This window comes from Chrysemys picta, chromosome 3 (assembly GCF_011386835.1).
Source record: "Chrysemys picta bellii isolate R12L10 chromosome 3, ASM1138683v2, whole genome shotgun sequence".
Lineage (NCBI taxonomy): Eukaryota > Metazoa > Chordata > Testudines > Emydidae > Chrysemys > Chrysemys picta.
Window position 1 is genome coordinate 94,979,266 of NC_088793.1, and position 27,941 is coordinate 95,007,206.

At 40.3% G+C, this 27,941-nt stretch overlaps 1 protein-coding gene across 36 annotated transcripts in view; it reads right to left on the bottom strand.

The window, feature by feature from the left end:
* The window catches only part of TRDN (triadin), a 293,769-nt gene that overhangs the window by 27,275 nt on the left and 238,553 nt on the right, over window positions 1-27,941 (bottom strand). For 21 of the 36 annotated variants that reach the window (XM_065588488.1, XM_065588476.1, XM_065588499.1 and 18 more), the window contains 10 exons: window positions 25,450-25,488; window positions 21,470-21,529; window positions 18,650-18,676; window positions 16,713-16,739; window positions 16,359-16,406; window positions 10,332-10,376; window positions 8,714-8,734; window positions 6,007-6,054; window positions 5,098-5,118; window positions 262-288 (listed from right to left, as the gene is read on the bottom strand). In XM_065588488.1, coding sequence (XP_065444560.1) covers window positions 262-288; window positions 5,098-5,118; window positions 6,007-6,054; window positions 8,714-8,734; window positions 10,332-10,376; window positions 16,359-16,406; window positions 16,713-16,739; window positions 18,650-18,676; window positions 21,470-21,529; window positions 25,450-25,488 — 363 coding nt within the window. Of the gene's footprint in view, window positions 1-256; window positions 3,851-5,097; window positions 5,119-6,006; window positions 6,055-8,713; window positions 8,735-9,291; window positions 9,310-10,331; window positions 10,377-16,358; window positions 16,407-16,712; window positions 16,740-18,649; window positions 18,677-21,469; window positions 21,530-25,449; window positions 25,489-27,941 lie in introns of those variants that run through there. The other 15 variants (XM_065588497.1, XM_065588486.1, XM_065588485.1 and 12 more) reach the window with 7 other exon arrangements.

The following is a 27,941-nucleotide window of genomic DNA, read 5'->3' on the forward strand; positions in this document are numbered from 1 at the left end:
CTTAGAATCCGTGCTAACTACTTATGCTAAACTATCTGTTCAATATTGTATTTGGCTGTGACATGCTTAGTACCTTTCCCAGACCTGAAGAAGAGCTCTGTGTGGCTTGAAAGCTTGTCTCTCCCACCAACAGAAGTTGGTCCAATAAAAGATATTACCTCACCCACCTTGTCTCTAATATCCTGGGATGAACAAGGCTACAACAACACTGTATACAACTGGTCCTTTCTGTTAGACATTTAAGAGAAGTGTAAAATTTACCTGCTACTGTCATTTCAGATGCTGGTTCTTCAGGAAAACAATCAGAAATAAATAAATAAATAAAAATGAAGACATTCAGGCTTGATGTTATTTTATTTTTAGAAGTTGACAGTTTTGATAGATCTTAACTTTCAACTGCAGCTATCCCCACAGGATATTAATTTGGAAATAAATGAGTCCATGCAATGGACATTAAACAGTGAAAGCTGCGAATCTTACCCTTTGAAGTGCTGTAATCCAACATGCAGCTACTGGGCCAATGAAAGCTTTTCAGATCAGTAAGTATTTAAATAGGGTTCTTTTCAGATAAGCACTCAAGGTTATAGCTACCTAACATCTTTTTTTCTGTAAAGCGGGTTTAAGTTTAAGTTTTCACCTCTGCTGTCCTACCAGCCATGTACCCTAATTAAGGGCTCTGACACTGACTTGCTATCTGACCTAGGACAAGTGACTCCACCTCTCTGTACCTTTTGTTCCCCCAAACCATCTGCCTTGTCTTTTTAGACTGTAAGCTATTTGGAGCAGGAACGGTCTCTTGCTATGTGTTTGTACAGCACCTTGCATAATCATTTGTGGTCCCTAGGAACTGATGCAAAAAAATACACAACAGATACAACAGGCCAGCTCCTTAGCTGGTGTAATTTTAACATAGCTCCAGTGAAGGATCTGCATCAATTTACACAGGGCCAGATTAATTTGTTGTGAGTCTCCCATAGGGTGACCAGATAGCAAGTGTGACAAATCGGGACAGAGGGTGGGAGGTAATAGGTGCCTATATAAGAAAAAGCTCCAAATATCAGGACTGTCCCTATAAAAATCGGGACATCTGGTCACTCTAGCCCACAACCCTCTGCTCCACACCAAGACTCTGCCTCTGCTCAGCCTCTTCCCCATAAGGCCCCATCCACGCTTCACCCCAAAACCCCACTCCCTATCAGCCTCTTCCCCCTGAGGCCCCACCTGCTGCTCACACAGGGGGAGGGGCGCGGAGAGGAGTGAACAGGGGGAGGGGGAAGAGAGGAGCGAGTGGCGGGGTGGGGAAGGGGCCGCGGTCCAGACACTGGGGCCCCTTCTGAGGGAGGACCCGACGCCATGGCACCATTGTAATTTCAGTACTGAATTTACATGGTTTGAGACCTGGTGACTGGAAAATGAAACCGTCTTTTTCCCTGTTTCATTAATGTTCGTTTTATCCTATGGATTTTAAGATAAGAAAAGACAGAAACCCTGCATGCCAGACAGAAATGTAATCCCTTTTAACTAGAACAGTACAGAATTGGATGGGTTCAGTTTGCAGGGATATATATAAACTTTTCTTGACTTTGGGTGGACTATCACCTTTCGCTTCAGCTGAAAATGGTGTGTTTCATCTGGTGGCTTCTCTATCAAATAGGGTTGGCCAAAAGTTTTCCATTAAAACTGTTTTTTTTTTATGGAAAGTTGCATCTTCAACTAAACAAACTTTTTATAAAAGATGTCCATTTTCTTTGGAAAATGTAGACTTTGTTTAAAAACTGAACATCCAATAATAATAATTATTATAATAATAAATTTGAAAATGTTGCATGGTGCCCCATGGGAGTTGGAGTTTGGGCACCTCATGCCCCAATTATCATCTATTGTCCATTTTCTGCCACCAGACTATCTCTCCCCTTTGGCTGTTGAACAGAAAACTGTCTGACTCCATGGTTGGCCTAGGTTGGTGGGTGAGGGGAGGCATAAAGAAGACTTAGAGTCACCTTTGTCTTCTCCCCCCTCATCTGCACCAAGACCAAAAAGCTGGGGATTAAAACCAGTGTTAAAATGTTGAGAGAAATTGTACCCCAAGGTTGGGAATTTTACTACTGAATTCTGCAGAGGCAGTGAAGGGCCAATGTTGAGATCTTCTGAAAATTCCACACTAAATGTTTCTCCCACTATATGTTAGCATTTCATATAATTAAACAATTACTTCTTATTTAAGAAAAAAATACCACAAGCTTTGTCCTCTGTTCAAGGTAACCAGTCATAATTTGATAGCCTTTAAAGTAATCAGTATGCAGGAACTGTGTTTTTGATTTAATTAAAGCCTCTGATTTGATAAATGACCAATTGCCAACACAGACACCGTTTCACACTAAACTGGAGATAATGAAAATAGGATGGTTTACTAATTATTTTAATGAAGAAATGCTAATTAATGTTGGTGATTACTATTAAAATTTACAGAGATAATTTGGGAGTACTTCAGACTTAGATTTTTATTTCTGTTTATGGCCTGCCTTTCACATAATGAGCCAAATTCTTTGCTGATTTATGCCCAATCCATTGATTCTAATGGGATAGCATAGGGTACAAATTGGAAAGGAATTTGACTCAACATATCCGTATACATTTAGCATATAGCTGTGCTACACAAGCCCTTAAGACCATTGATTACTCAGTATCCATGGTTTTACAGTGCTATAATGTACATATAAATTAATTAGAAATATTTGCAGTGAAGCCACAGTTAGTACTAGGATTGGGCAGCCCCTAATCAGAATAGATGCTCTTCCTTGAGTGAAAAGATCGGTTAAAACCAAGAGATATTCATGTAAATGAGGATGCTCTATAAAGCTGATCCAGAAAGTCTTTTAACTAGAGCTACACAGGGATTACTGGATCCGGGTATAAACTGTAGATAAAAATATTTAGGTACACAGTTGGCTGTTTGCTGACATTAAATAAATTAATGGAGATCCCACCTCCTAGAACTGGAAGGGATGTTGAAAGGTCATTGAGTCCAGCCCCCTGCCTTCACTAGCAGGACCAAGTACTCTTTTTGCCCCAGATTCCTAAGTGGCCCTCTCAAGGATTGAGCTCTCAACCGTGGGTTTAGCAGACCAATACTCAAACCACTGAGCTATCCCTCCCTCTTTCCCTCCTATGTTCTTAATGTCCTGAACTGGAGAGAGTCCAGAGGAACTCTTTTCAATTACTGAAGAAGAAAGTTAAAACAAAACTACTCACAGAAGAGAACAGAGTTATCAGCTACCCAAACTACAAGTCCCCCAGGACACCGTAGTAGCTCAGAAGGATGTGGTCTACTGTCAAACTGAGCAAAAATGAAACATTTTGATTCAGTTCCACACACCAAAATTAAAGGCTTGCATTTCTGAATTGAAATTTGTCTGTTTTCTGCTAAAACTTCTAGGTTTTGGGTGATTTTTTTAAATTAAAAGTTGTAATTTTTTCACAGAAAGCAGATCCTTTCCTCTAAGAGTTCTGTTTTGTTGACACAATTTTTTGTTACAAAACAGTTTCAAAGGTAAATTTTCTACCAGCCCTAGTGCTGAGGGGTTGCTGCCACCTGCTGACTTCAGTGGGAGTTGAAGGTGGTCAAGACCTCAGGATTTGGCTTTATAATTTTCATTCATACATATTTGTATCACAGTAGCACCAAGAGGCCAGGGCCCCACTGTGCTAGGCACTGTACAAACACATAACAACTGCCTCAAAGACCTTTCTGATCATTTATATGCCAAGGTATGTACTTTAGTTATTTTCTCAGTATCCAAGCACTCATCTTTTTACAGGTTTTCCTTCTCTTCTGCTGACAGACACGTCCCTGCAAACAAATTATATTATTGTAGTTCACAAGTTGTACCACAAGCTTTTTCTCTTAGAAAGACATGAACAAAGTTGTATTAATGGTGGTTTATTTATTTATTTTAAATGAAAACTTGTTTCAGAATCACTCCGAAGGTGGTAACTAGTTTTTCCATGTTCTCTGTCCTCGGTCTGTTTTAATTAAGTTCAAATATTACTTTATCTGAATATTTCTTTAAAGTATTGCCAAATTATTTCATTAGTGCAGCTTTCTGTAAAGAATATATATCTGTATTGCCTACATTAGAAAATAATGGACATTAGTCCATGTGATCTGAAATGACTCTCAGATTCCAAGAGATATCATAGAATAATGTCAATAGATTATTTTAGTTTGAAGGATTAACCTCCACATATTGTATGGGCCAAATCCTCCCTTTGACCTCACTGGGCTTTGGCTTTCAATTGACTTAAATGGGCTTTGAATCAGACCTTCTATGAACTACATCTATGTATTAATTCTATTAATTAATTAATTTGCACATTTCATAAGCATAAACACTGATCTTTATTAAAAGTATTATAGTCGTTAACACAATGTGCAGTATGTAACATCTAATTTCACAATGTAATTGACACTAATCCAATCCTTCTTTACATAACCAAAACTCCCATAGTTCTCAACAAGGGGAATTTCTGGAGTGCAAGGAAGACTCATTCTGAGTGTGTTGTCTAATTTCTCTTCTAACTCACTTAAACATCATGATCTTTCATTCTCTTCTTCATTTTAATTGGGTATTTTATTCTGTTAGATGTAAAAAATACAGGCTATTGAAAAAGCTAGCCCTGGTTAGTTCTCTACACAAACTATTTCCAAACAGTACAAATACATTATATAACATTTTCTTCTAATTCTGTGATGTTTTAATTATTCAAATTGATCCATAATTTATCAAAAATTGATCTGACCACACCTACCTAAAACAACACTCATCTAAATTATCCTACTAGGAGCATTTACTTTACTTATATAAAAAGTAATCACAAACTAGCTTATCTGACTATTGTAGCTTCACAATATTAGATCACCAGTAGCTTTGGCTCACTTGCTTTTTAAGCAGAATGAATAAAATCCACAATACATCACTTTTAGAAAAGAAAATAGCATTCTCTAGCATGACAAAGTTGCAAAAATAAATCCCGATCCAAGGCATCATGCATCTAAAGGCAGGTTTATATTCAGTAGAAAATGTTTATGGCACATACTTGCAGTTACTTTTGATCTGGCTGAGAAGTAAAAGAGGGAAGAATAATATTTAGAATAGAGATGTATGGAGAAGGCTGGCATAATATTTTTCCAGCCCAGGCTTACTTGATTTATTAATTGTCACATATAATTAAGCATTGTTTTTAGTGAAGTTACTATTGTAACTAACATTATAACTAAAACAATAATGATAATCACTTTGAGCTAGATAAAATGTGCTATATAAGAATGAAATATAAATTATTAACAATAGCCACGTTACATCTACACAGCTTCTTTCACTCTGGAGTCCAGAGCAGAATCTCTCTTTTATAAGGGTGGTCATCACTTTATAGTGAAATTGAACTGTACTGCTTCATACTGTTGCAGTAACTACATTGCACAGAGATACTTCATACGAATGATAATATCCAAAAGTCATTTAACAAAATGAAAATGGATAGTCCAATGTGATGGATTGAAGAAGCTAGTATATAAAATGCTAGTATAGGGAGATAACTATCCTTGAGGAAAATGGCAACTGCACCTGGTCCTGAGAATTTGAACCATGCAGGAGTTCAATGAAATCCAAATGAGTAGCAAAATGATACCAAAATTATTTTTTAGGTGAGAGTATTCAAAACAAACACTTTTCAGACAATGGGTCAAACTCTGCTGACATAACTCTCTTGACAGAGTGGAGTCAAGGAAGCAGGAAATTGTCTTTATATAGCTGAAGAAACGGACATAAGAATTCTAGTGACATGTAATGGCTATTTGCCACACTTCAAGGCCACAGTATGCTGCAAAAAGTTCAACAGTGTCATGCACTTGTACATTTTGGCATTTGTCATATTCAGTTCTATTGTGACTTTTATCTACACAGCAGTTTCAAATGTAGGGATAACTGAACATACAGTAAAGCCTACCTGATTTTGTTTGTGGAACTTCTTTTTCGTGTCTGACAGCTTCATTCTCTATACAAAAGCAGCACCATGAAAAAGCTAAGTCAGTCATACCTTTTTTAAAAGTAAGTAAGAGCCATGTGCGTGTTTTCTTCAAGAGTAAACATTGATCTTATATTGTGCATGCTGTTATTGTGGAAGAAAGCCAAATGACTAGCCTCTAGCAGTCTATTCATTATGAAGTCTGCAGCAAAGTAGCAATAAGTAATATTGCATCTAGGTGTCAAGTCTCCTCGTGATGCACATGTGTAAGTGCTATTAATGTTACCAGGAGTTATGCACATACATCAAGGGATGAAAAACTCTGCAAGATGGAGATTCAAAGCATATGCCGCAAAACCAACAAGGGGGTAATTTTTTAATAGTATAAATTCAGTACTTATGGATATAGTCTCAAATCAGTAGCACAGATCACAAATTGGTGGATCATTGAAGTATTTTGGGGACTAATACCCATCACTGGGGATCAATGGGAACTCACCTTCCAAACAGTGGTTTCTATCAGCTCTGTAATTATTCCATTGAAAGTTCTGAATTCTCAAAAAAGGAAAGTGCTGTGCAAATTTACCACCCTTTTACCAAGCATTTATGTTTGCAAGTCAGATACTTAAGCTGAACTGCAAAAGTCCAGAATACATCCCAGTTAGGGTTGACAACCTTCCTGGTTTGGCAGGGAGTCTCCCAGAATCAGGCTCTATCTCCCAGAGCTACTGAAGCTAAACCAGAGGATTTTAGGCATTAAAAGTCAGGTGGGCTAAGGCAGGCTCCCTACCTGCCCTGGCCCCACACCGCTCCTGGAAGTGGCTAGAACATCCCTGTGGCCCCTGGGGGAGCGAGAGGGTCTCCGCGTGCTGCCCTCAGCCTGAGCAGTGCCTCTGCAGCTCCCATTGGCCAGGAACTGGGAGCTGCGGGGATGGGCTCTGCCCCCCGAGGGGCCACAAGGAAATGCTGGCCACTTCCAGGAGTGACGTGTGGAGAGGGCAGCGCATGGTGACCCCTAGCCCCCGCAGAAGCCACAGGAACATGCCAGCCACTTCCAGGAGTTGAGCAGGGCTAGGGCAGGCAGGGAGCCTGCCTTAGCCCCGCTGCATCGCCAACTGGGAGCCGCCAGAGATAAGCACCACCTGACCGGAGCCCGCATCACCTGACCGGAGCCCGCACCCCTCATCCTCACACTACTCCAATCCCCTTCCCCAGCCCTGAGGCCCTCCCTCACCCAAACTCCCTCCCAGAGCTCACACCTCCTTCTACACCCCAACCCCCTGCCCCAGCCCGGAGCCCCCTCCTGCACCCACAGTCCCTCCAGGAGCCTGCACCCCATACCCCAACCTGCACTACAATCCTCTGCCCCAGCCCTGAGCCCCCTCCAGCACCCAAGCTCCCTCCCAGAGCTTGCACCCTGCACCCTCTCCTGCACCCCAACCCCCTGCTCCAGGCTCATCCCAGAGCCCCCCCCCCTACACTCTGAACCCCTCGGCTCCAGCCCAGAGTCTGCACCCTCTCCTGAACCCCAACCCCTGCCCCAGCCAAGTGAAAGTGAGTGAGGGTGGGGGAGAGCAAGCGATGGAGGGAGGGGGATGAAGTGAGCAGGGCGGGTCCTCGGAGAAGGTGCAGTGTAGGGGGTGAGGCAAGGTGTTTGGGTTTATGTGATTAGACAGTTGGCAACTCTAATCCCACTGCGTATGAGTAGAATATATGTCACTATGGAAAAATAAAGGGAAAAAATATCTGCTTCAGCAGCAACGCATGTTTCAATTTTTTTGTTCACTTTCACAATAATTTCTAACAATTTGAAAGTTGCATGGCATTTTGAAGGCAAAAGAAGAGAAGACTGAAGAGAAACACTCATTTAAGAACAGAAGACTAGCATTGCATAATTTGTAGGAAATAAACACACCTGCTTAAATGAAAACTGCAGCAACCCTAAACTCTCATAGCACAATAGTAGCTAGGCCAACTGCACACAACTAGGGGCCAGAGCAATTTTTAGAGTAGAAGGATCAGGTGAGTGCTATGTTCAGGGGTGGCTCCTGGCACCAGTGCAGCATGCCTGGGGCGGCAAGCTGCGGGGGGGCGGCCTGCCGGTCTCTGTGAGGGGGCAGTCAGGCAACCTTCAGCGGCATGCCTGCGGGAGGTCTGCCAGTCCCGCTGTTTCGGCAGCAATTCGGCGGCGGGTACGCCGAAGCAGTGGGACCGGCAAATCACCTGCAGAAATGCTGCTGAATCCGCGTAACTGTGGACCGCCGCCGAAGGCCGCCTGACTGCCGTGCTTGGGGTGGCAAAAAACATAGAGCCACCCCCTGGCTATTTTGGCCATTGTTTCCTTCTCTGATGCCCCTGACATTGTCAGAAAACAGATAGTAGTAAGATATACTTAAAGGTGAACTGTAAAGCTAAAAAAAAAATTAATTAATCCCAGAAATCACTGCTAAATGCCTCTATCGCATCCCCGTTAAGATTATCAGGAGTTCCATGATTAACTGTGATTCCACAGAATGAGGCACTCTGGGAAATGTCTAGAAAACCAGGAAGTGCCAGGGATTTCACACAGGAGATGATGAATAAAACAATGAGTTAAAACTTAATTTTGTGCTGAGTGACCCCTCCTTCCACATACACAGGCCTTTTGGGTTGGGAGTACTTTTGTGCTCAATTCAAATTTTCACTTCACCTTTGCACTCCACCTGTACGTCTTGAAGAAAAGAAGGGCATAGAAAGTCGACAAACTTACCATACTTTAAGCCCATTTATTCAGACACTGGCTAAGTGTTCTGACACTTTTTTTAAATTCACCTTACAGTTACTGGGACACATTCCATACTCAGTTACACCCTCCCAATCCCATTTGAGGGTGAGCTGAATTTTGCATAATGTGTTTTTTCCCATTGTTGTTTACTTGAACAGCAGTGGTCATTCAGCCCCAAGTGATGGTTAACAATGACTCTTTAAAAGTCTGCTACTCCTTTATTCATTTCTTTATTGAAAAATGTGATATGGGAGGGAACATGATGAATACTGTGCTAATGCAGTTGCCTATGGAAAACTGAATGGGCTGCCAATTAAGAATGATAAACAAGTACGTTAAATCAAAGCAATAGCCGAGATTAGGATTGCTGGGATAGAGAGAATGTAGCTTTAAGCAAAAAACTAATAAATTACCAATAAAAAGTTTTTATTTGTTAAAAGTAGAATAGCCACACATCCAATTATATTAAAGGATTTATCCTTATCAAGGTATATACCACATACTTGCTGGCTTTGACTTGACTACAGAGGATAAAAGAAGGTAAAAATGTCATACTTAGGGATGAAGAACAAAGAAATACATTGTAAACATTTTGCCTACTTACTTTGTTCCCTCCCTTTTGTATATTCCCTCCTCACTCATTCTTAGCTGAACCTCTCATTCCCTTCGCATGTAAAGATGTATAAGTAATGTTACTATGGGCCAGATTTACAAAGGTATTTAAAAAAAAGTTTGAATTTAGTTGTAGAAAAGGCTGAAGATACACGGATGCTATTGTTTTCCTTCCCTAAGTTAGTTTTCTCAACCTTGATAGCTAACTCATTTAAGAGTACTTGTACATATGATTTGAGGGTCCCAATATTCCATATAAAAATACCACAATATAGTATTTTGTATTTTCCCCAAAGCTATTCATACACTGATATAAAAGTTAAACTGTTTTGGACTTTACTGTGGAAATCTGCAGTAGTATATTTGTATAATGAATATCAAAACAATATTTTTATTAGATAGGCAGGCCTGATGTTATGAATCATCACTTTGTGTTAAAATACCATTGTTGTGCAAATTCCTAGACAGTGCAACATAAAGACAAACAATATAATTAACAATTATTCTTTAAATAAAGCAACTCTTTTCAAATATGCACTATATCAATGGGTATCTAATTTGCAAGATAGGTCATGCACCAAATAATAGGCATATTCAAAATAACACACAGGAATTATGCAATAAAAATAGCCACAAAACACTTTTTTGGATAATTTATTATTACTACTTTTATTTGACTAGAAGCCCCAATCATGGACCAGTATCCTAAAGAGCTTACAATCTAAGTTACTATTATACTTGATCAACTCTGAGGTACATAGCATCTTCCTAAAGAAGTATGCTCATGGGGACTGTCTGGATCTAAACACCATCAGTTACATATTTCAAAATTATTCTGAGTAATAACTACAATGTAAATTTAGTACATAAGTGTGAATTCTGACCAGTATTGAAAAAAGCATAAATCTAGAAAGGATGACACCTCCCTTACCTGATTTTTTAGTGGGAGCTGTCTTTTCTTGTTTGATTTTTTCCTCTGTATTAAGAAAAGGGTATAAATGATAGAAATTCATGTGATGTTAACACAGGTGCATAACTAGCAATATATTTATAAATCCAGCATATTTTACACAAATCATCATGACAAAATAAACATTCTTTTAGCATCACATTTATTGTAGCACTGTAAAATATGAACAGGAGGACTTGTGGCACCTTAGAGACTGTAAAATATGTATTCTGACTGCCTGGTGAGATATTTCATGGCAGGACAAATTATTAGGCCCCAAGCTTTAGCAATGGGAAAATCAATAACACTCTTGATAGCATCTTCCAATTAGCCACTCAAAATGAAATTGTTTTTCCACCTAGCTCGTGATAACAATTTTGGGAACCCCACTCCCAAATCTCTGCTGAGCATATGCTTCCAAAGAATTAAATTCTCAGGTGCTCTGGGCATGTTCATCCCTAGCACTGGCTTGCCAAATCCTCTTTGTTTCATCAGTTTCTTTTTGGATAGCCCTTAGAGGCAGGGCCAGCTCCAGCATTTCTGCCACCCCAAGCCAAAAAAAAAAAAAAAAAAAAGCCGTGGCACTCCTAGAGGGAGTGAGGGACCTTCTGCCCCCAAATTGCTGCACATGCCGCCCCTCTCCCTTGGCTGCCCCAAGCACCTCCTTGTTAAGCTGGTGCCTGGAGCCGGCCCTGCTTAGAGGCCACAAAGAAGTGAGCAAGATTTGCCCCTAAATATATACAATAAAATAACTGGTTTATTTCAAAAGGAATTAACACTGATGATATAAAATCTAGCTAAGAAAAATCTTTATTGTATACCGAAAACAAAGAAGATACAGAACTGAATGGTGAAACCTTTCAGCTGTCACAAAGTAGTTGGTAATTTCTGTTCATTTACATGCAATTTAGTTTTTATTACTGAACTATATTTTTTTCTTTGCAATGTGATTGTCAGGTGAATAGGAGCGCTGGGCACTGAAACTGACTCGACTCCATCTCACAGCTACCTCTGAAACTGACAGGACCATTTGGGCACAGCCAGGAATTTGAAGCAGCAGCTATTTTAGATAAAGCAGCTCTTTTCCACATCTCAGCTAAATTTTAACTCCAATGCATTTCCATTCATCTAGGGTTTGTATAGTAACAGTTTCATATACAGATACAGTAGGGAAAGGTCTAGATGACTTTAAAGTGGGCACTATACCATCCAAATGGATTAGTGATGACTGAACCTCAGAAGGTTTGGAGTTTCCATTGCTTTGGTTAAGCACCAAAGTCTCAGTGTTTATGTGAGCCTTAAACTGACTGGTTTTTGCTTTCCCTAGTTATGATGGAAGTCTCACAAGAACATTTTCTCCATGAATCTTTCACTATATCCTGCCTCTTAAAGTAAGAATACAGGGAGGACAGCTTTTTTAATAAATTTGCATGTTGGGATTTTCTGAGGTTAGCACAGCATTCGATTATAGTAAGACTATGGCTGTGACAATGCTGTGTATTCAGGTGCTTTTGAAATATGTGCAATGAAGTCAGTTTAAGCCAAAGGGCACAAAAATGTAAATTTCCAGCTTTCTCTCCTAATACAGGAGAGCAGAACACCATGTCTGAACCCTGTTTGGCATATTGACATCAAATACTCATGCTGAATTAAGTGTTCATTAGACAGGCACGTGAAATAAAACCTTAGTGTAAACTGTTCTTGTAAAAACAACAATTGAGTACACACAAATCAAACCATTATTATTTGCATTACTGTAGTGCCTAAGAAACCCAGTCATGGACAAGGACCCCATTGTGCTAGGCACTGTACAAACAGAACAAAACAACAGTCCTTGCCCCAAATAGTTTACACTCTAAGTATAAGTCAAGAGACAAACGATATGGATAAACAAGCAAACAATGAGACAACAGTAGGGTTGCCATATTCAAACATTTAAAAAAGAGGACACTTCACGGGGCCCTGGCCCCGCCCCTGGCCCTGCCCAAGTCCGCCCCGGCCCCACCCTGGCCCCGCCCCAACCCCACCCCTTCTCCGCCCCCCTTCCAACCCCTTCCCCAAAGTCCCTGCCCCAACTCTGCCCCCTCCTCTGAGCACCCCGCATTCCCCCTCCTCCCTCCCACTCTGATCTTGGTTGGGGGTTGCTAAGTGCTTCCCTGCTCCCCACTCGCCCCGCAGCCCCTACAGCCTCTATGCCCTTGCCTGCCCTGCTCCTCCTCACCCTGCAGCCTCTGCACCCCCCCGCCCCTGCAGCCTCTGTGCCCCCTGCTCCCCACTCGCCCTGCAGCCTCTGCGCCCCCTGCTCCCCACTCACCCTGCAGCCTCTGCGCCCCCTGCCTGCCCTGCCCCTGCAGCCTCTGCACCCCCCCGCCCCTGCAGCCTCTGTGCCCGCTGCTCCCCACTTGCCCTGCAGCCTCTGCACCCCCCACCCCTGCAGCCTCTGTGCCCCCTGCTCCCCACTCACCCTGCAGCCTCTGCACCCCCTGCCTGCCCTGCCCCTGCAGCCTCTACACCCCCCCCCCCCGCCTGCCCTGCTCCCCCCACTCACCCGGCAGAGGGAGAAATGCAGGCTCCACGTGGAATCAAACACTGCCGCTGCTCTGTGGGGGAGGAGGGAGCAGGGGAGGGGAAGGGACTCTGGCTGCTAGAGGCCCTAGTGGCTGCGAGCGGCTTTCAATCAGGCCAGGCGTCCAATCAGCCACGCCGCACTCCGCAGGAGGGGAAGGGGGAAATCTCGGACATTTCTACTTGATTAGAAATCTCCCCCCGGATGGCCATTTAACACTAAAAAAGCTGGACATGTCCGGGGAAAGCCGGACATGTCCGGGGAAACCTGGACGGATGGTAACCCTAGACAACAGACAAATCTTTGTGTAGGTTTGAACACGATTTGTTAAGAGTAAGGACCCCTCTCCTATATTCAATCAACTACCAGATGTGCTTAACCTAGTCTTCCTCAGCTTATTGATCTGCTCATACTCCTGGTGGCAGATCTCCCTGTTATGGATGCAGCCGTCCTTCTCACGTCCAGTCAGATCTTCAAAAGGTGGCTGGATAACCCTTTTACCTGCCTCTCTAAGCACTGAGTGAAACCAGGTAGGAAGACAGAGGGACTGGGTTAGGGAAGTCTTTGAATATCTGGTCCTTACCTAAACATCCCCCAAACTTTTGAGTAGAGATAGTTGGAAAAACTTTGATGGAACCACTTTCTGTCAGGGTATGCAATAGCATTGAAATCAAAACACTTCATGAAGTCCTGCTGAGTTAGTAAAAATTCCATTTTGGGGAAATATTTCTGAGTTTCAAAGTGTCCCGTTTTAACATTTTTTGGAAGGAAACATTTTGATTTTTCATTTTGAAATTACTTTTTCCCCACTTTTTCAACATTTTGTATTGTATTGATATACAGTATAACAACACCTTAAAAAAGATTGTCAAAACAAAACATTTTGATTGATAAATAAAAGAAGCTTTCACAGAATGATTTTCAAATTTTCACATTTCATTCTGCTTAGGAATGAAGTCAAATTTCAAAATGTTGAAATTCGACATGAAACAGAATTTCCTTCCTTCAAACATTACTTGTTTTGATGTTCTTGTTCTGATATAGTTTTAAATGTGAAAACAAAGTCACAAATTGATTCTTGTATGTTTCCCCTGATTCCAACAGAGTTTCACCAGGGATGAATTTGGTTCTCTTGCTTTGGCTGGTCACAAATATATCTGAATTTATTTGTTTCCCTTTTTGGGTCAATATGTTTTCATATATCTGCTGCCACTGGGAGCCCTGGCCCCTTTAAAATTACCCAGGCAGGCCACAGGGATCCTAGGTGCGTGTGTGGGGTGATGACCGCTCCGGGGCTTGCGCTTTCGGGGGCCCCACTGCCCGGCATGATTGGCCAGTGCGGTCAGTCCCGAAAGTGATGGATTCGTTACTTCCGCACCAGGCCCCAGGGCCCAGAATTGCTGTCAGCGGGTCTCACTGGCACACAGCAGGAAGAAGAACAACTGATACTTTCAAATAAGTACTTCCAGTCACCAACAAACTGCCACTCTTCTCCATAGCAACCATGAGTCACCCGAGAAAAAATCTCTTATACAAAAACAAATTTAACAATCCAATGTTCTCATTAAGGGTTTAAATTCCAGGGGCTCTAGTCTAGATTGTAGTTGTGCAAGCTTCTGACCACCCCAACGTAACAGCTTTGCAACTAGATGGTTGTATTGGCTGTGTGATATTCAAGAACCATCGCATTCAGAAATTGAACTATATACTGATATCTGGAGGAGATATGGCTAACCATTCAGTCAGTGCTGATTTCACTGTGATCATAGGGCAAGTATTCGTGCTGACTGGATGTGTTACATGCAACTAAGCAGTGAAGAAAAAGCCTCCAACCCTCCATCAGTGTGCGGTGAACTGGAACTGGATGGTTTTCATTGCCAAGGGCAGAAGACTGCCTCAGCAGAGGCCACTTATGCTAACATGCTAATTCAACTATCCCATGAGCTGCTGCTGTAGGACAGACTCAGCTCAGGATCTATGCTGGAGTCCAATCATATAGACCCTGATGGAGGCCCTTACAGGTGAAAATTCTGTCAAAGGGGAAGGTTGCAACAGCGGAATGTGGCAGCAACCACCTCACTTCCAGGAGGCCTGCAGGGGTCAGCACTACTTACCAAGTGAGTGGCTGGTTAAGTCAAGAGGGAATCTTAAAGCTGCCCATCCATGAGAGGATGGTGGTACCATTGCATGTCCTCTCTTGGGATAAATCCTCCCATAGGATTCAGGACCAGACTGGTGAAGGAAAAGGTTTTTTTACACCTCCTTAAACCAGCTTCACTAAATGTGTCCCATTGTGTCCAGTATCAGTAAACAAATAATGGACAATGAGGCAAAAAACAGATTCTGGATGTTCAAAGACTGGGATGAAGAGCATTGCCTGCCTGCCCCTCCCCCCAAGAAGGCAGCAATAGAAGACCTCTTAATATCACCAGTTGCTCTATGCAGTGGAACGTTGCAGGGAGATCCTACACATATCTATGACATTCTACGTCTACTAGCATGCTCCACTGTTATACAAGGGAGATGGGGAAACTAACATACAAAGAATGAGGATTCCCAATGAAACTGTCACAATCACAACAAAAATGTTTGTTCAGACAAATAGGTGAGAAAGAAAGACCTGTCTGCCTGATACTGAAGGAATGCATGTTTGTAAGAAGCATATTAGTGAGCTGATTCAAGAAGAGTTTATTTTTATGCAAAGCTAGTCCCCGTGATAACAGCAGCGCTGTCAAACAAGATCAATGAAACTCAAATATCTGCTGTTTCAGTGCCTAGTACATATAATAAGGCTATTCAGCAGCAGCTTAAACTGAGCACCAAATAGCTGAGTTTTCTATCAGTCATTTTACCGTGGGTTTCTCCTATTGGGCCAGATTGCGAATCCCCTTGCTATCTCAGTGGGAATATTCATGCAAGTAACTGCAGTCAGAAGGAAGGGATTCACAATCTGGCCCATGGTGGTCCTCACAATGGGTGAAATTCACCCCTGTGCACAGGATCAACACAAGGCCTACTAATCGCTGAACTCCCTGTCCGTGAGTGATTCATAGACTGTATGCTGGTGTTATCTCCCATCCTCTTTTGGACTTTGACCATTTTAGGTAACAAATGATTGTGTTAGGGAAAAGCTTAAATGGGGAATTCCAAATATTTAGCTTGGCTCATTGAGGGCCAGGTTATAAACACCTTACTCCCACTGGTGAGGAAATTCCCATAAATTGTTCCACTGAAGCCAATGGGACTACTTGTGTGAACAGCAGCTCACCATCAGGACAAAGATATTCACAATCTGGCCCCATGGGATATACATTTTCCGCTCCCCTGAAGCAAAACAAACCCCTTTCCTGAACCAACAGAAAATCCCCCAATTCTGTATAACACATAAAACCTATTAGAACAGGCCCCTTATATGAACCTTGAAACTGAACACAAAAGACTACCTGGTTTGGCATGGGAAACAGCTTTTTCTTGTTTAATAGACTCATGCTCTGCAAATAAGAAGAACCATAGGATAGAGATTACATGTTAGCCTAGATTACAGTATTTCAATTTAAAACTGAAATGCTCCTTCCATGAACAGACATACCAGTCCAAAAATCAGATGAAAATGTGTAACTGATGGTGCCATAATTGCCATGCTAGATTCTGACTGCAGTTAACGAATATAAATCTAGAAGAACTCCTTAGGCTTCCATCCCACTCATTTCCTACACTTATAACCCTGCTCTGACAAGGAACATGTGAAGATGCCTTCCTCATTCAAATGTAACTTTCTCCATCGATATTATACTTACTGTGCTCATGAGGTTTCACTACTGTAGCTAGAAAAAAAAGAGAAAGAAAAGTATATTTTTAATATGTCTGTCACTACAGTGTATGTTTTAGTGAGTTTGTTCTATTTGGGGCAATAACAAAAGCTTTGATAATCTATAAAACAGCCAGCATACTGTGTACAAATACGATGAATATTTGCAAAAACAGAACAGGAGAGCACTGTCATAACCAAATAGCTCCTGACAACTCATTTTAGGCCAAATATGAAGTGATGTGTAAGGGAGTCTAAATTAGGCTCCTGTAAAATTCCCCTAGAACTAATTACACCCACTCTAGCAGCCCATGAACAATTCTAAATTGGTGGCATTTTAGAATGGGGCAATTTTTTTCACACAAATCTTTCTTTGTGTGTGTGTGTGGGGGGGGGGAGGAAATGCAGATTTGGCAAAACCAAAACATTTCATGAATTCATGTCAATTTTGCCTGAATGAAACCAAAACCAAAATTCTGAAAAAATCAAAATGTTTTGACTCAGGATTTTCAAAATGGATAATTTCAGGGTTTTTTAAATCTTGAAATGACTTTTCATTTTGAAATGTCCTTTCATTTGTTTTTTTTTAAAAAAGAAAACATTTTAAAATGGTCAAAATCTAAACAAAAAAATTTCAACTCTTTGATTTGCCAAAAATTTCAAAATTATTTGGTTTTGCTTCAACTCTTCTTTTTTTTTTGAATTGCCAGTGAATCCAAAAATCCATTATTCACCCAGCTCTATGCCAATTACACTGTTGGCTGCTATGTTGGGTGTGTGTGCGTGGGAGGGGGAGTAAATTTCTTTCCACAAAGGGGTGTAGCAGTGGCTACATTCTGCCTCCTTGTGTTCACTCTGAATCACTGAGACTCTGCACTCCCCCTCACTAAATTGCAAAAATGTTTCCCTAAGTGCTGTACTGCTCCAGTTCATTAGAGAAGAACAAGGTCATAGGATCATCAGATGTCTGCATATGGTTCAAGAGAGCTCTAGGAAAGGTTGCTGGTGAATACATTGGTCCGCACACCATATCCTAATGGGGACATAGTCGACCATGTAAGGTTTTAGCCTCCCCGCTGGTTAGGCTATATGCTGCAGTGCACAGCAACAAGTAGGCAGGGGGAAAACAGTGTTCCTTTTAAGTAGCTCTGCTGGTCAAGTCCTAACCAGGAGTCTAATGTAACATGTGACCAGCTCCTTAGCTGCCGTGAATGGCACTACTTCAATTTAAACTAACTGAGGACGTGGCCCCTTATCATGATTGGTAGGATACCAGGCAGGACTCAGCATAGTTTTTCCACATGGGGGGAGAAATACATGTTTTCAGTGTGAAAAATTCTCTGCAGTTCTTTTGCACCTTCAGAGTGAAATACTAAAAGAAATCCAAGATGGCTGGGCTTATTTCACAGTGAAGCCGAAATGTGTCTTCCTTCACAGAGCAGCTATGCTACTAGGGTGACCAGATGTCCTGATTTTATAGGGACAGTCCCGATATTCAGGGCTTTTTCTCATATGGGTGCCTATTACTCCCCATCCTCTGTCCTGATTTTTCACACTTGCTATCTGGTCACCCTATATGCTACAATCACCCATTCCCCACTTGTGCCTGCTTTTGTTACCCCAGATTAAAAGAGACAGCAACAGGAGCCAATACTCAGATCACAACAGAAATAATGGAGCATTTTGTGCTAAGAGGGAATGTAGGATAAGAACTCTAAGTGGTGGCAAGCACGGAACCAGCAATGTGAAGGAACTTAACATGGTGATAGAAGCTATCAGTACTCCTAGGGCCCCATTTGTCATGGCTGTGGAATTCACATACCAAAACATTGGACCCCTGCAGTGTTAAGCTACAGTCTTTTTACAACAATCTTTGAAAATGCTTGCTTCACATCTCTTATTCTGTTATGTACATTAGCAACATACTTGGTAGTTTGGCCTCGACTTTTTTGCCTAAAAATACAAAAAGAATCAGTATTCAGTTCAAAATACACTTTAGATAAATTCTACTGTATTACGAGATTATAGATGACACATTTGAACTCTGAAGGTGGAACTCAGACTCTATGATGCAAAAAACCTCAAACTAACAGAAAATAAATTCCTTCTCAGCTTTGAATTTTAACTGAGCAAATTAAATTCAGAGCAAGTGTCAGTTTAGAATATTAATTTATGGAGCTGAAATAATGGCTAGTACAACCATAACACGATAGCATTTATAACACTAAGTACTATAATTAACAAATAATAAAAAAAATTTACAGCTAGGCAAATGAAACACAAATATTGATTTAAAAACTCTTGAAATTCATCAAATAATTTGATGGACATTATTTGACCATGTCTATAATCTCAATAATAATGGTTTATTATAGCACAGTCTATCCAAGGTTCTCAAATTATTTTCAGATATTAAGAATTCAGCCTTAACATTCCTGTGAAGAAAATATTATTTCCATTTTACATGATGGAGGATGGAGCTAGGCTGTGCTCAGTGGTGGCAGATGACAGAACAAGGAGCAATGGTCTCAAGTTGCAACGGGGAAGTCTAGGTTGGATACTAGGAAAAACTAATTCACTAGCAGGGTGGTGAAGCACTAGAATGGGTTACCTAGGGAAGTGGTAGAATCTCCATCCCTAGAGGTTTTTAAGGCAGGACTGACAAAGCCCTGGCTGGAATGATTTAGTTGGGGTTGGTCCTGCTTTGAGCAGGGGGTTGGACTAGATGACCTCCTGAGGTCTCTTCCAACCCTGATATTCTATGATTCTATGTGGAAAAACTGAGACACAGAGAGGTTAAGTGACTTGCCTTAATTCACATAGGATTTGCATGTCAGGATCAGGAATAGAACTTGTGTCTCCTGAGTGAGGTAGGTAACTGTGTCCTTATCCACATTTTACAGATGGATTTGTTTAAATTGCAAGTGAAGAATAAATTAAGGTTTTTTGTTGTGAAGTCACTTTCCCTAAAAAGGCAATGCCACTTGCCCAAAGCCAGTGTCAGAATGGAAGTTGAATTTTTAAATTCCTAATTCCCGGACTTATGCTTTAACCTTTGGTTCATGCCTTTCTCTAATCAAATACACCAAATCATAATTAGATTGGTCAGGAATTTTCCATCTAAATGCTATTTGACAGAAAATGCAGTTTCTGTGAAGTTGAAATTGTACACAAGAAAATTCTGATTTTGCTGAAGTGTTTCAATTTTCTGTTGGGAAAAATCAAAACAAAATATTTAGTTTTGGGTCAAGTTTACCTGACTCAAAACAGTTTGGTTTGTCAAACCTAATCAAAATGACATGGGCCAGTTGGACATTAGCCTATGTCTGCCAAAGCTGCCATGGTGTCTCAAGGAAGTTGTAATTCAGATACCTCACACCGACATTTTCCTCTATAGGCCATCCTCTCTGGCCAGATGACACCTACCATGATGCACTGTAGTTTTCTGTCTGGCTGAACTGCCATTGTGCATCATAGGAGTCTGATGGCCAAGGTGCATCATGGGAGATGTAGTCCAACTGGGCAACCTGGCCTACAGTGAGGCCTGGGGGCAATGAAGCAACTGTATTACACTCATGATGCACTTCAGCAGCTCAGGTGGTCACTGATTAATGTCAAACCAAACTGAAATGAAGCATTTTGACATCTCTGAATCGAAAATGTTCAAAACTTTCAATTCCATAAAAACATTTATATTTTGACTTTTCCTCCTGATTTTGGCAGATTATACCTCTCTAGTGATCCCTTAGAGAAAGGCTGGGCACTGCTTCTGTCCCAGAGTCTAGGCCAACTGTGCTGTTCAGGCCATCTGCCCTTTGCAGGGTGAAGTTAAATCAGTCTAAACAAAAAGTCAGTATGCTTCTGCAGGCCACAAAATTAATCTTAGTAACCAGACTTGGTAGTTTCACCCGTTACCATTTTTACATTCAGTTCAAATTATGTTTGAATCTTGCCTGCTCTTCTGAGTGCCAGAAGGGTATTAATTATATATGGAATATTCCGGTAAATTAGCTTCAGATAAGGATTGAGAAGAAAAATCCTTCAGTTTATTGAACCATAAATTGGTAAGGCTAAAAGCAGAACATGTTTACTGATTACTGTCATCTAGATGGAAAACTTGACATGTTGTTTACTATTCAGATAGCGAACATATTTTTGTGTGAGTGTGTGTTTGTGTGTCAGCGAGTGAGAACGTGAACATGCATTATAAGAAAAGAATTCATTATTAAGTAAAATGGATGTAATTCTAGAACCATTTATTGTACTAAGTAATAACAAAATAATACTGATGTTTTATAGCTAGAGAAATTTATTCTTTGATTGCACAGTTAAATGTATATTATAAACAAAAAAGTTACCCAACAAAGACTCCTGCTGACTTTACTGGGATTTGGATTGGACCCTAAATTCACACTACCATGACATTTATCTGTAACTACATTACAAGTAAAGGACCAAAAGGGAAACTGAGATCAACAAAAGTCTCTTTGGATGTCACAAAGGCAGAACTTGTTCCCTAGAATTTGCACCTCATGCCTCGACACACAAAAGGACCAAATTATGACACTCTTACACATGTTATGTGGCACTTACTCCACAAGAAGTCCTGTTGACTTCAGTGGGGCTATTTAGAGAGTAAGGTACTATTCAGCGTGAGTAAGAATGTCAGAAGTTGTCCTCAAGTGTTTAAATAGATTCGCTCTTTAAAATGTGACCGAAACTTTAAAACAAAAAATGAAGACATACCTTCAGCAGCAGGATGAAGGACTACTTTAGCATCTTTCACCTTTTTGGCTTCTAAAATCACTATAAATTAATAAATAATATCAAATGAAGATGTAATACAAAGAAAAATCCCTCTCCAAATAAAATATGATGTTTGATACTATGCAGAATCCCAAAATAAAGTGAGAAAAGTAAAAAGACGTGGAGTTTTTAATGCCTTTCTCTCTGATGCCCCTATTAGGAAAACATTTAAGCATTTGCTTAAATCCATCCCTCTCCACAAAAGCACATGCCTAGAGTTCATCATGTATTCAAGTCTCAGTGCCTTGAAACGAATTTAAGCACCTACTTAAGGGCTTTCTTGAATTAGGGTCTAAAAGCTTCTCTCCCATACGAATGCGCTTTGCTCCTTTTAAAATTTCCAAGGAACATATTTCAGGGAACAGTATGAGTTAACATGTGTCACATGATTCTGCGTAATCTTCAATGCAGTTTTAATTTAAGGTTCAATGAAACAGCTTTATCCTTGTTGGTACAAGGTGCTTCAGATTGTGAAATACATGTGTTATCAACAAACCGGCAGAAAAATGAGATTAATTATATTTGGACAGTTTCAATATATCTCAGACTAAATAGATTTGAAAAAAAGCTTTAGAATGGAATTCATCAGGATTTATCACCCTATCCTAGAGCAGTTTACCCACTCTTGTAAAGTTATTGCCTCCTGATTCCAGGGGGGCAGCACAATGTGCCATTTTGCCCGTTTTCAACGTTAGCGGACCTGATCCATCACAATAAATTGTTCTCTTCTGAGCCCTGGCAGGCCTTAGAAAAGTAGATGCCGGTTAATCAGCAGGGAGACTGATTCTGCAGAAAGGCCTGCCTGCTGTGCAAGCAGCTAAATTATAATCCTCCAAAGTAGATCAAAAGCAGCAAGTTGATTTGAAAGAGACGGGGTTGTGCCCTCCTTGCCCTGCTCTTCACTCTACTAGTTAAGATTGCTCCAATAGCCCTTGGGCAATAGTAACTCAACTGAAGGGACCCAAGTAAGAGGGAAAGGGAGTGGTGGTTGGTAGGGTAGACAAAATAAAACCTGTGGACTGAATTTTAAAAAAACAAGATTAGCCAATAAAACAGCTCTCCTGAACACAGAATGGCCTTTCAACCTTCTTTACAACTCTTATCTATTTTAGGTACTCATATGGTTCCCATTAATACAATATCTCAACACTTCACAGTTTTCAAGGTAACAATCTTCACAACATCCCTGTGAGTGAAGGAATTATTTATCTTGTATTAAAATGGGGAATGCAGGCACATGCCTAAAGTCACTCAGTCTGTGGTGAAGCAGGAAATTGAACCTAGATCTCCCAAGTCCCAGGCTAGCCTTGTAACCACTAGGCCATTCCTCCTCTTACTTCCTGTTTATTCTGGTAGGCCTGTGTGAAGCTAGAAAGCACCATGGAGCAGAATTTCACCACTGTTCTTCTGAACCATGATGACATGGTGCAGTGATAAAGGCAAATCTCCTTAAAGAAGATCTGCTTTACCATTATAATTAATAATTGGCCAATGCTATTAGGTTCTACAGGGCATTAAATTACAATAAATCCATCCTTATACTGTAGCTCTCCATCAAAAAACAGAGTGCTCAAATGAAAGCCATAGTTTTTTCTATCCTACAACTAGAGTAGAGGAGCAGCAAAGCCAATTCTGATATATCTGACTTCATATAATTTCTATTTCTGTGCCATCTCCATTTGGATTGCTTTACATATACACTCCAAGTAGCCTACGCATTTGAGATTAAAGAATGAATTGACCTTCATTTTTTGGTGGGGGTTAGGCTGTATTCTCAAGTTTCAGCTCAGGAGGACTTTGTAGCACAGGAATACGAAGGAAAACAGAAACTTTCTGCTACTTCTTGGTATGAGTGTAACAATAGGGGAGAGAAGAGGTATAGGCTACTTAGGGATATTTTATGATAGGACCCACTTCAGTCTGAATCTGAGCTGCATGCCTATGGGGAATGGCAATAATGGCCCAAATCTTCCCTTGTTTCCTATACTCAAGTTTGTCAGATGAACAATAGAAGTGCACTGGGAAATGCAGATCTTGTTGAAACAGAATAATCTCATATGAAGGCATTAAAAGTTAATGGCTTTAAAGTATTGTAAATCTCAAACTCCCAGGAGGACAAATCTTCCATAGAAGGAACTGGAGAGAATGAAATTACAGCTAAAGGCAGATTAAGTATGTGCACTGTATTCGCTACTTAGGCACATGTGTTGAAATGCCTGAAGAATACTCTTTCAATACAATTATTAAAGCCTGACCTTTATGCAATTTTCCTGATGTTATATAACAGGCAACATACAACCCACATAGAACATACCTAAAGTATATTAAAAACAGTTTTCAGGGAAATCATGTAAATCATTGGGGTCAAACGCATCATTCTTCTACAGGGTGCCCATGCATGTGTGCAAGCACAGTTATTGTTTAGAGATGAGCTCAAACCAAACCCCCAAAATTAAATATTTTTTTCAAGGCACATTTCACAGCTGACAGTTATCTCTATAATGCACCAAATCAAAATCGGACAGCCAAGCCCCATGGAAAAAGTTTAGATCTGGTTCTGAACTTCACTGTTCAGACTAACTCTCTATTACTGACTAATTTCAATTAAGTGTAAAAAAACCCACCTTTGTGCATATGCTTCAATATGCTATTTAATTAGTGTGGAATAGAGGCTTTTAAAATGTGGAGAATGCATAAATTTATGGAAATTAAAAACATACTGATGGACTTTAGGGGGAAAATATATGCATATGATATCATTTGAAACACTGACATTTAATTAACTTTTGACAATGCTCATGGGATTTTTTTTCCATATTGCTAGCCAAATTAATTGTGAGGTAAGATACAGGGATAATGACTGGTCTATAATGCCACTGACTATTTTTTTTTCAGCATTAGTTACAAGCTTTCAAAAGCACATTTCAGAAAATTATGATCACACAGTTAAAGTAGGGATTTTTTTAAAGTGTCAAACCCAAGACTCATTAATTTTGGAATGGTATTTGAATATTTAGTCCTCCTTAAAGCATTTACTTGCAGTATTCTCTGCATGTTGGAATATGGTAATAGTTTCCCCGGTGGGGGAATTTGTTTGACCAACTAACCATGTGTGAAAAGAAGAACAGGAGGACTTGTGGCACCTTAGAGACTAACAAATTTATTAGAGCATAAGCTTTCGTGGACTACAGCCCACGTCTAAGGTGCCACAAGTACTCCTGTTCTTTTTGCGGATACAGACTAACACGGCTGCTACTCTGTAACCATGTGTTGTAAACATATCAAAGTCTTTCAATATGTTGTGCTGATTGACAGTTAAGGAGAATAATGATGCAAATGCTGACATTATGCCAGTACACATACATTACAGCTACCAAACAGTAAAAATATAGTTCTATATAGTTGGTGGCCTCTTATTTTAGCAATCACAGCTATTGCATCATCATTGAAACACAAGCTTACCTATGTCTGTAACTAGGATTGAATAAATTACTACATATTGTAATAATAATAGTAACTAAAATGATGTACATATGAAATAGATGTAAAATACTTTAAAGAGGGGTTACTAAATAAATACATTTTTTCTTTAATTTAAAAGTATGCCCTCAATTTTCATTTGAGTGGGGTTACAAAAACGTAACCAATGGCAAGGTTTGGGCTAAGTCCCGGTGAAAGTAATTTTGGGTAAAAATTTCAAAAGCTCCTAAGTAACTTAAAACCATAAACCCATTGAAAGTGGGTCCTGTGCTCCTCAATCACTAAGGCAATTTTGAACATTCACCTTGATGCTTAAATATGGATTTAGGAGCCTAACTTTAGTCACACAGGACTGAAAATTTTGGTTTTGGCCCCAATTTAGGATCTGGTGAGAGTAGATATTCTGTATCTATCACCCATTGAAGTGTATAAACTATTACCTGGTTTTGCTGGCTTGTCTTCTTTTTTGACTTCAGGTTCTGAGAAAAATATTAATAAAAATCTTTTTAGAAGTTAAAATTACAAAAACAAAAAATCATTCATTTCAATTTGTGTTCTATTCTTGTTACTTAGTTTTTATACCATCTCTCAGCTAAAGAAGTCTGTTAGAACTGACAGTCCTGCAGTACTTCGAGTAAGATAATTAATAGTAATACATACTCCATTGTAATAATTTTATGTACTTAACAATTGACTTATCTGAGGATATCAACAGTACTTTACAGTTATTAATTCATTAAGTCTCTCACAATTCTGGAAAATGGGTATTTATTTGTACCCATATTACAGATAGAGTAAAGTACAGAAAGATTAATTAGAACTTGCTACTGAGGGCTATAGAGTATTCAGTAAATTTCCCATATTCATTGCAAATTCTACATATATACAACTAGAACTAGGCAGGAAATGGTTTTTCTGTTCTGCAATTTTTGTTTGTTTGGTTGGTTTTTTTGCTATTATGAAAGTTTTCCACTTTTGCACTGGGATGAAATTGAAACCTATCAACAACAAAAATCCAAGGAGAGACCTTCCCATGGAATATCCACTCTCCTGGGAGAATCACACAGAGCAGAATGAGGTGAGTTACCTCAGAACCTGCCTAAACTGGAGTTACCTTTGAGCCTTTGACTGCTTAAGCCTGATCAGTCGTTCCTAAACCAGACAGTGTGAGGAGTCATCAGAGGCAATTACCTGCAGGTCTTGTGATAAGCCCCACACCATTCTGCCAGGGGTCAGCCAATCCACAGGCAAGGTCCCACCCAGGTGATCCACGGCAGGTATCTAGGCTCCTAACGGAAGCAGTTTCTCCACTTTACTCACAGTCACTACCTGGCTGGGCACTCTCCCCTATTGCCAATAGTTCCAACAGACTGCTCTTGCTGCTGCTCAAGCCCATGCCTGTTTCCATGCTGACCAGCTGCTGCTCCAGCCTGCATCTGTTCCTGAGTCAGCTGGCACCTGGGATTTTGACATTTTTCGTGTTTCTCAGGTCCCTCTAAACATTTGGTAGAAACTAACCCTTTTGCAGGAAAAGTTTCAGTTTCAATGAACTGGCACTTCCTGGTGAAAAACTTTTCTCAGAAAACTTCATAATCCAAGTGTGGTAGCTGACAGGATCAGGGAGAGCAGAGTCAAACAGGGTCTCGGTAGCAACTAGAAAGCAATGGCTTATTACTCAAACAAGGCTAGAAAGGAAGGAGGAAGTTTATATATGGTCACCAGTCAATGAGGGTCAAGATCATGTGGCCAATCAGGATACAGGGGCAGAACCCAGGTAGCTGGCCCACCCACTGTGAATTCCTAGGTAACTGCGTGAGTCAGTGTGGTGTGACGGCCTAGACTGCTTCCCAAGAATCCAATGGAGTTAGGTTCAAGACTGGGCTTTCAGACCTGCTCTCCATACAACATTTATTGAAAACAGCTGTTACACTAATAAAATAATACCAACAGGATCTTATAAGAGAGATAAGGCAAAAATGCCACGTTTATTGTAAATACAGAGAGCAGTTTGGCCTTGCATGTTTCTCACAGAGAGGGAGAGACACAGAAATGAAAAAGCAAGAGGCCTGTTCTGTTACCAATATCTTGAATTTTAAGCTGTGGGGAATTCAATCTTACCCCTTGTCTCTCTTGGCCTCGGACTTGTTATACACATACACTTTATGGTTCTAATACAGAAATTCCCTGATATAGTCCAACACAGCTATGTTTTGATCTTTCAGCATGGAAAAGCACTGATTTTTGCATTTTCTGAGTACATAAGAAAAGCCACCTATTAAATGAAAAAAGAAGAACAGGAGTACTTGTGGCACCTTAGAGACTAACAAATTTAATAAATTTGCCACAAGTACTCCTGTTCTTCTTTTTGCGGATACAGACTAACACGGCTGCTACTCTGAAACCTATTAAATGAAATAACTCTTTTGGCATGAGTAGATTTGAACAAAGAGAAATAATCCTGTTCCAGTAACTGGAATTTCCTTGCCAATAGTCTAGATTTCCTGGAAAATGTCCTCTTATAAAACAGGCATAGAGTTACTGTGCTTTTTCTCTGACTTAGCTAGAATGACTACCTTAACATTCAGTTTATGTATCCATATGAGTTTCATCTGGTGGCTAATTTAATGCCTGTTTTTTATTTTTTATATTTAAACAAAGTAATACGCTGTGTATATTTTAAGAGAGGAATCCCAGAAAGTTTAATTTGATGTTTAAAAGAATACACATTTTCTCTTACGAGCATGTGTAATACATGTCTCAGTAGTAGATTTAGGTATTCCATTTTGTAGCCCAGTGGGCTAGCTTGCCTTTATTATATTTGCTACTTTGCAGTATATTCAGCAGTAATGTAAGGAACTTACAGGCCTGTAACCTGTAAGACATTAGTTTCAGCAAGTTAGTGTAAGACTTGAGGCCTATGACTTTTGAACAG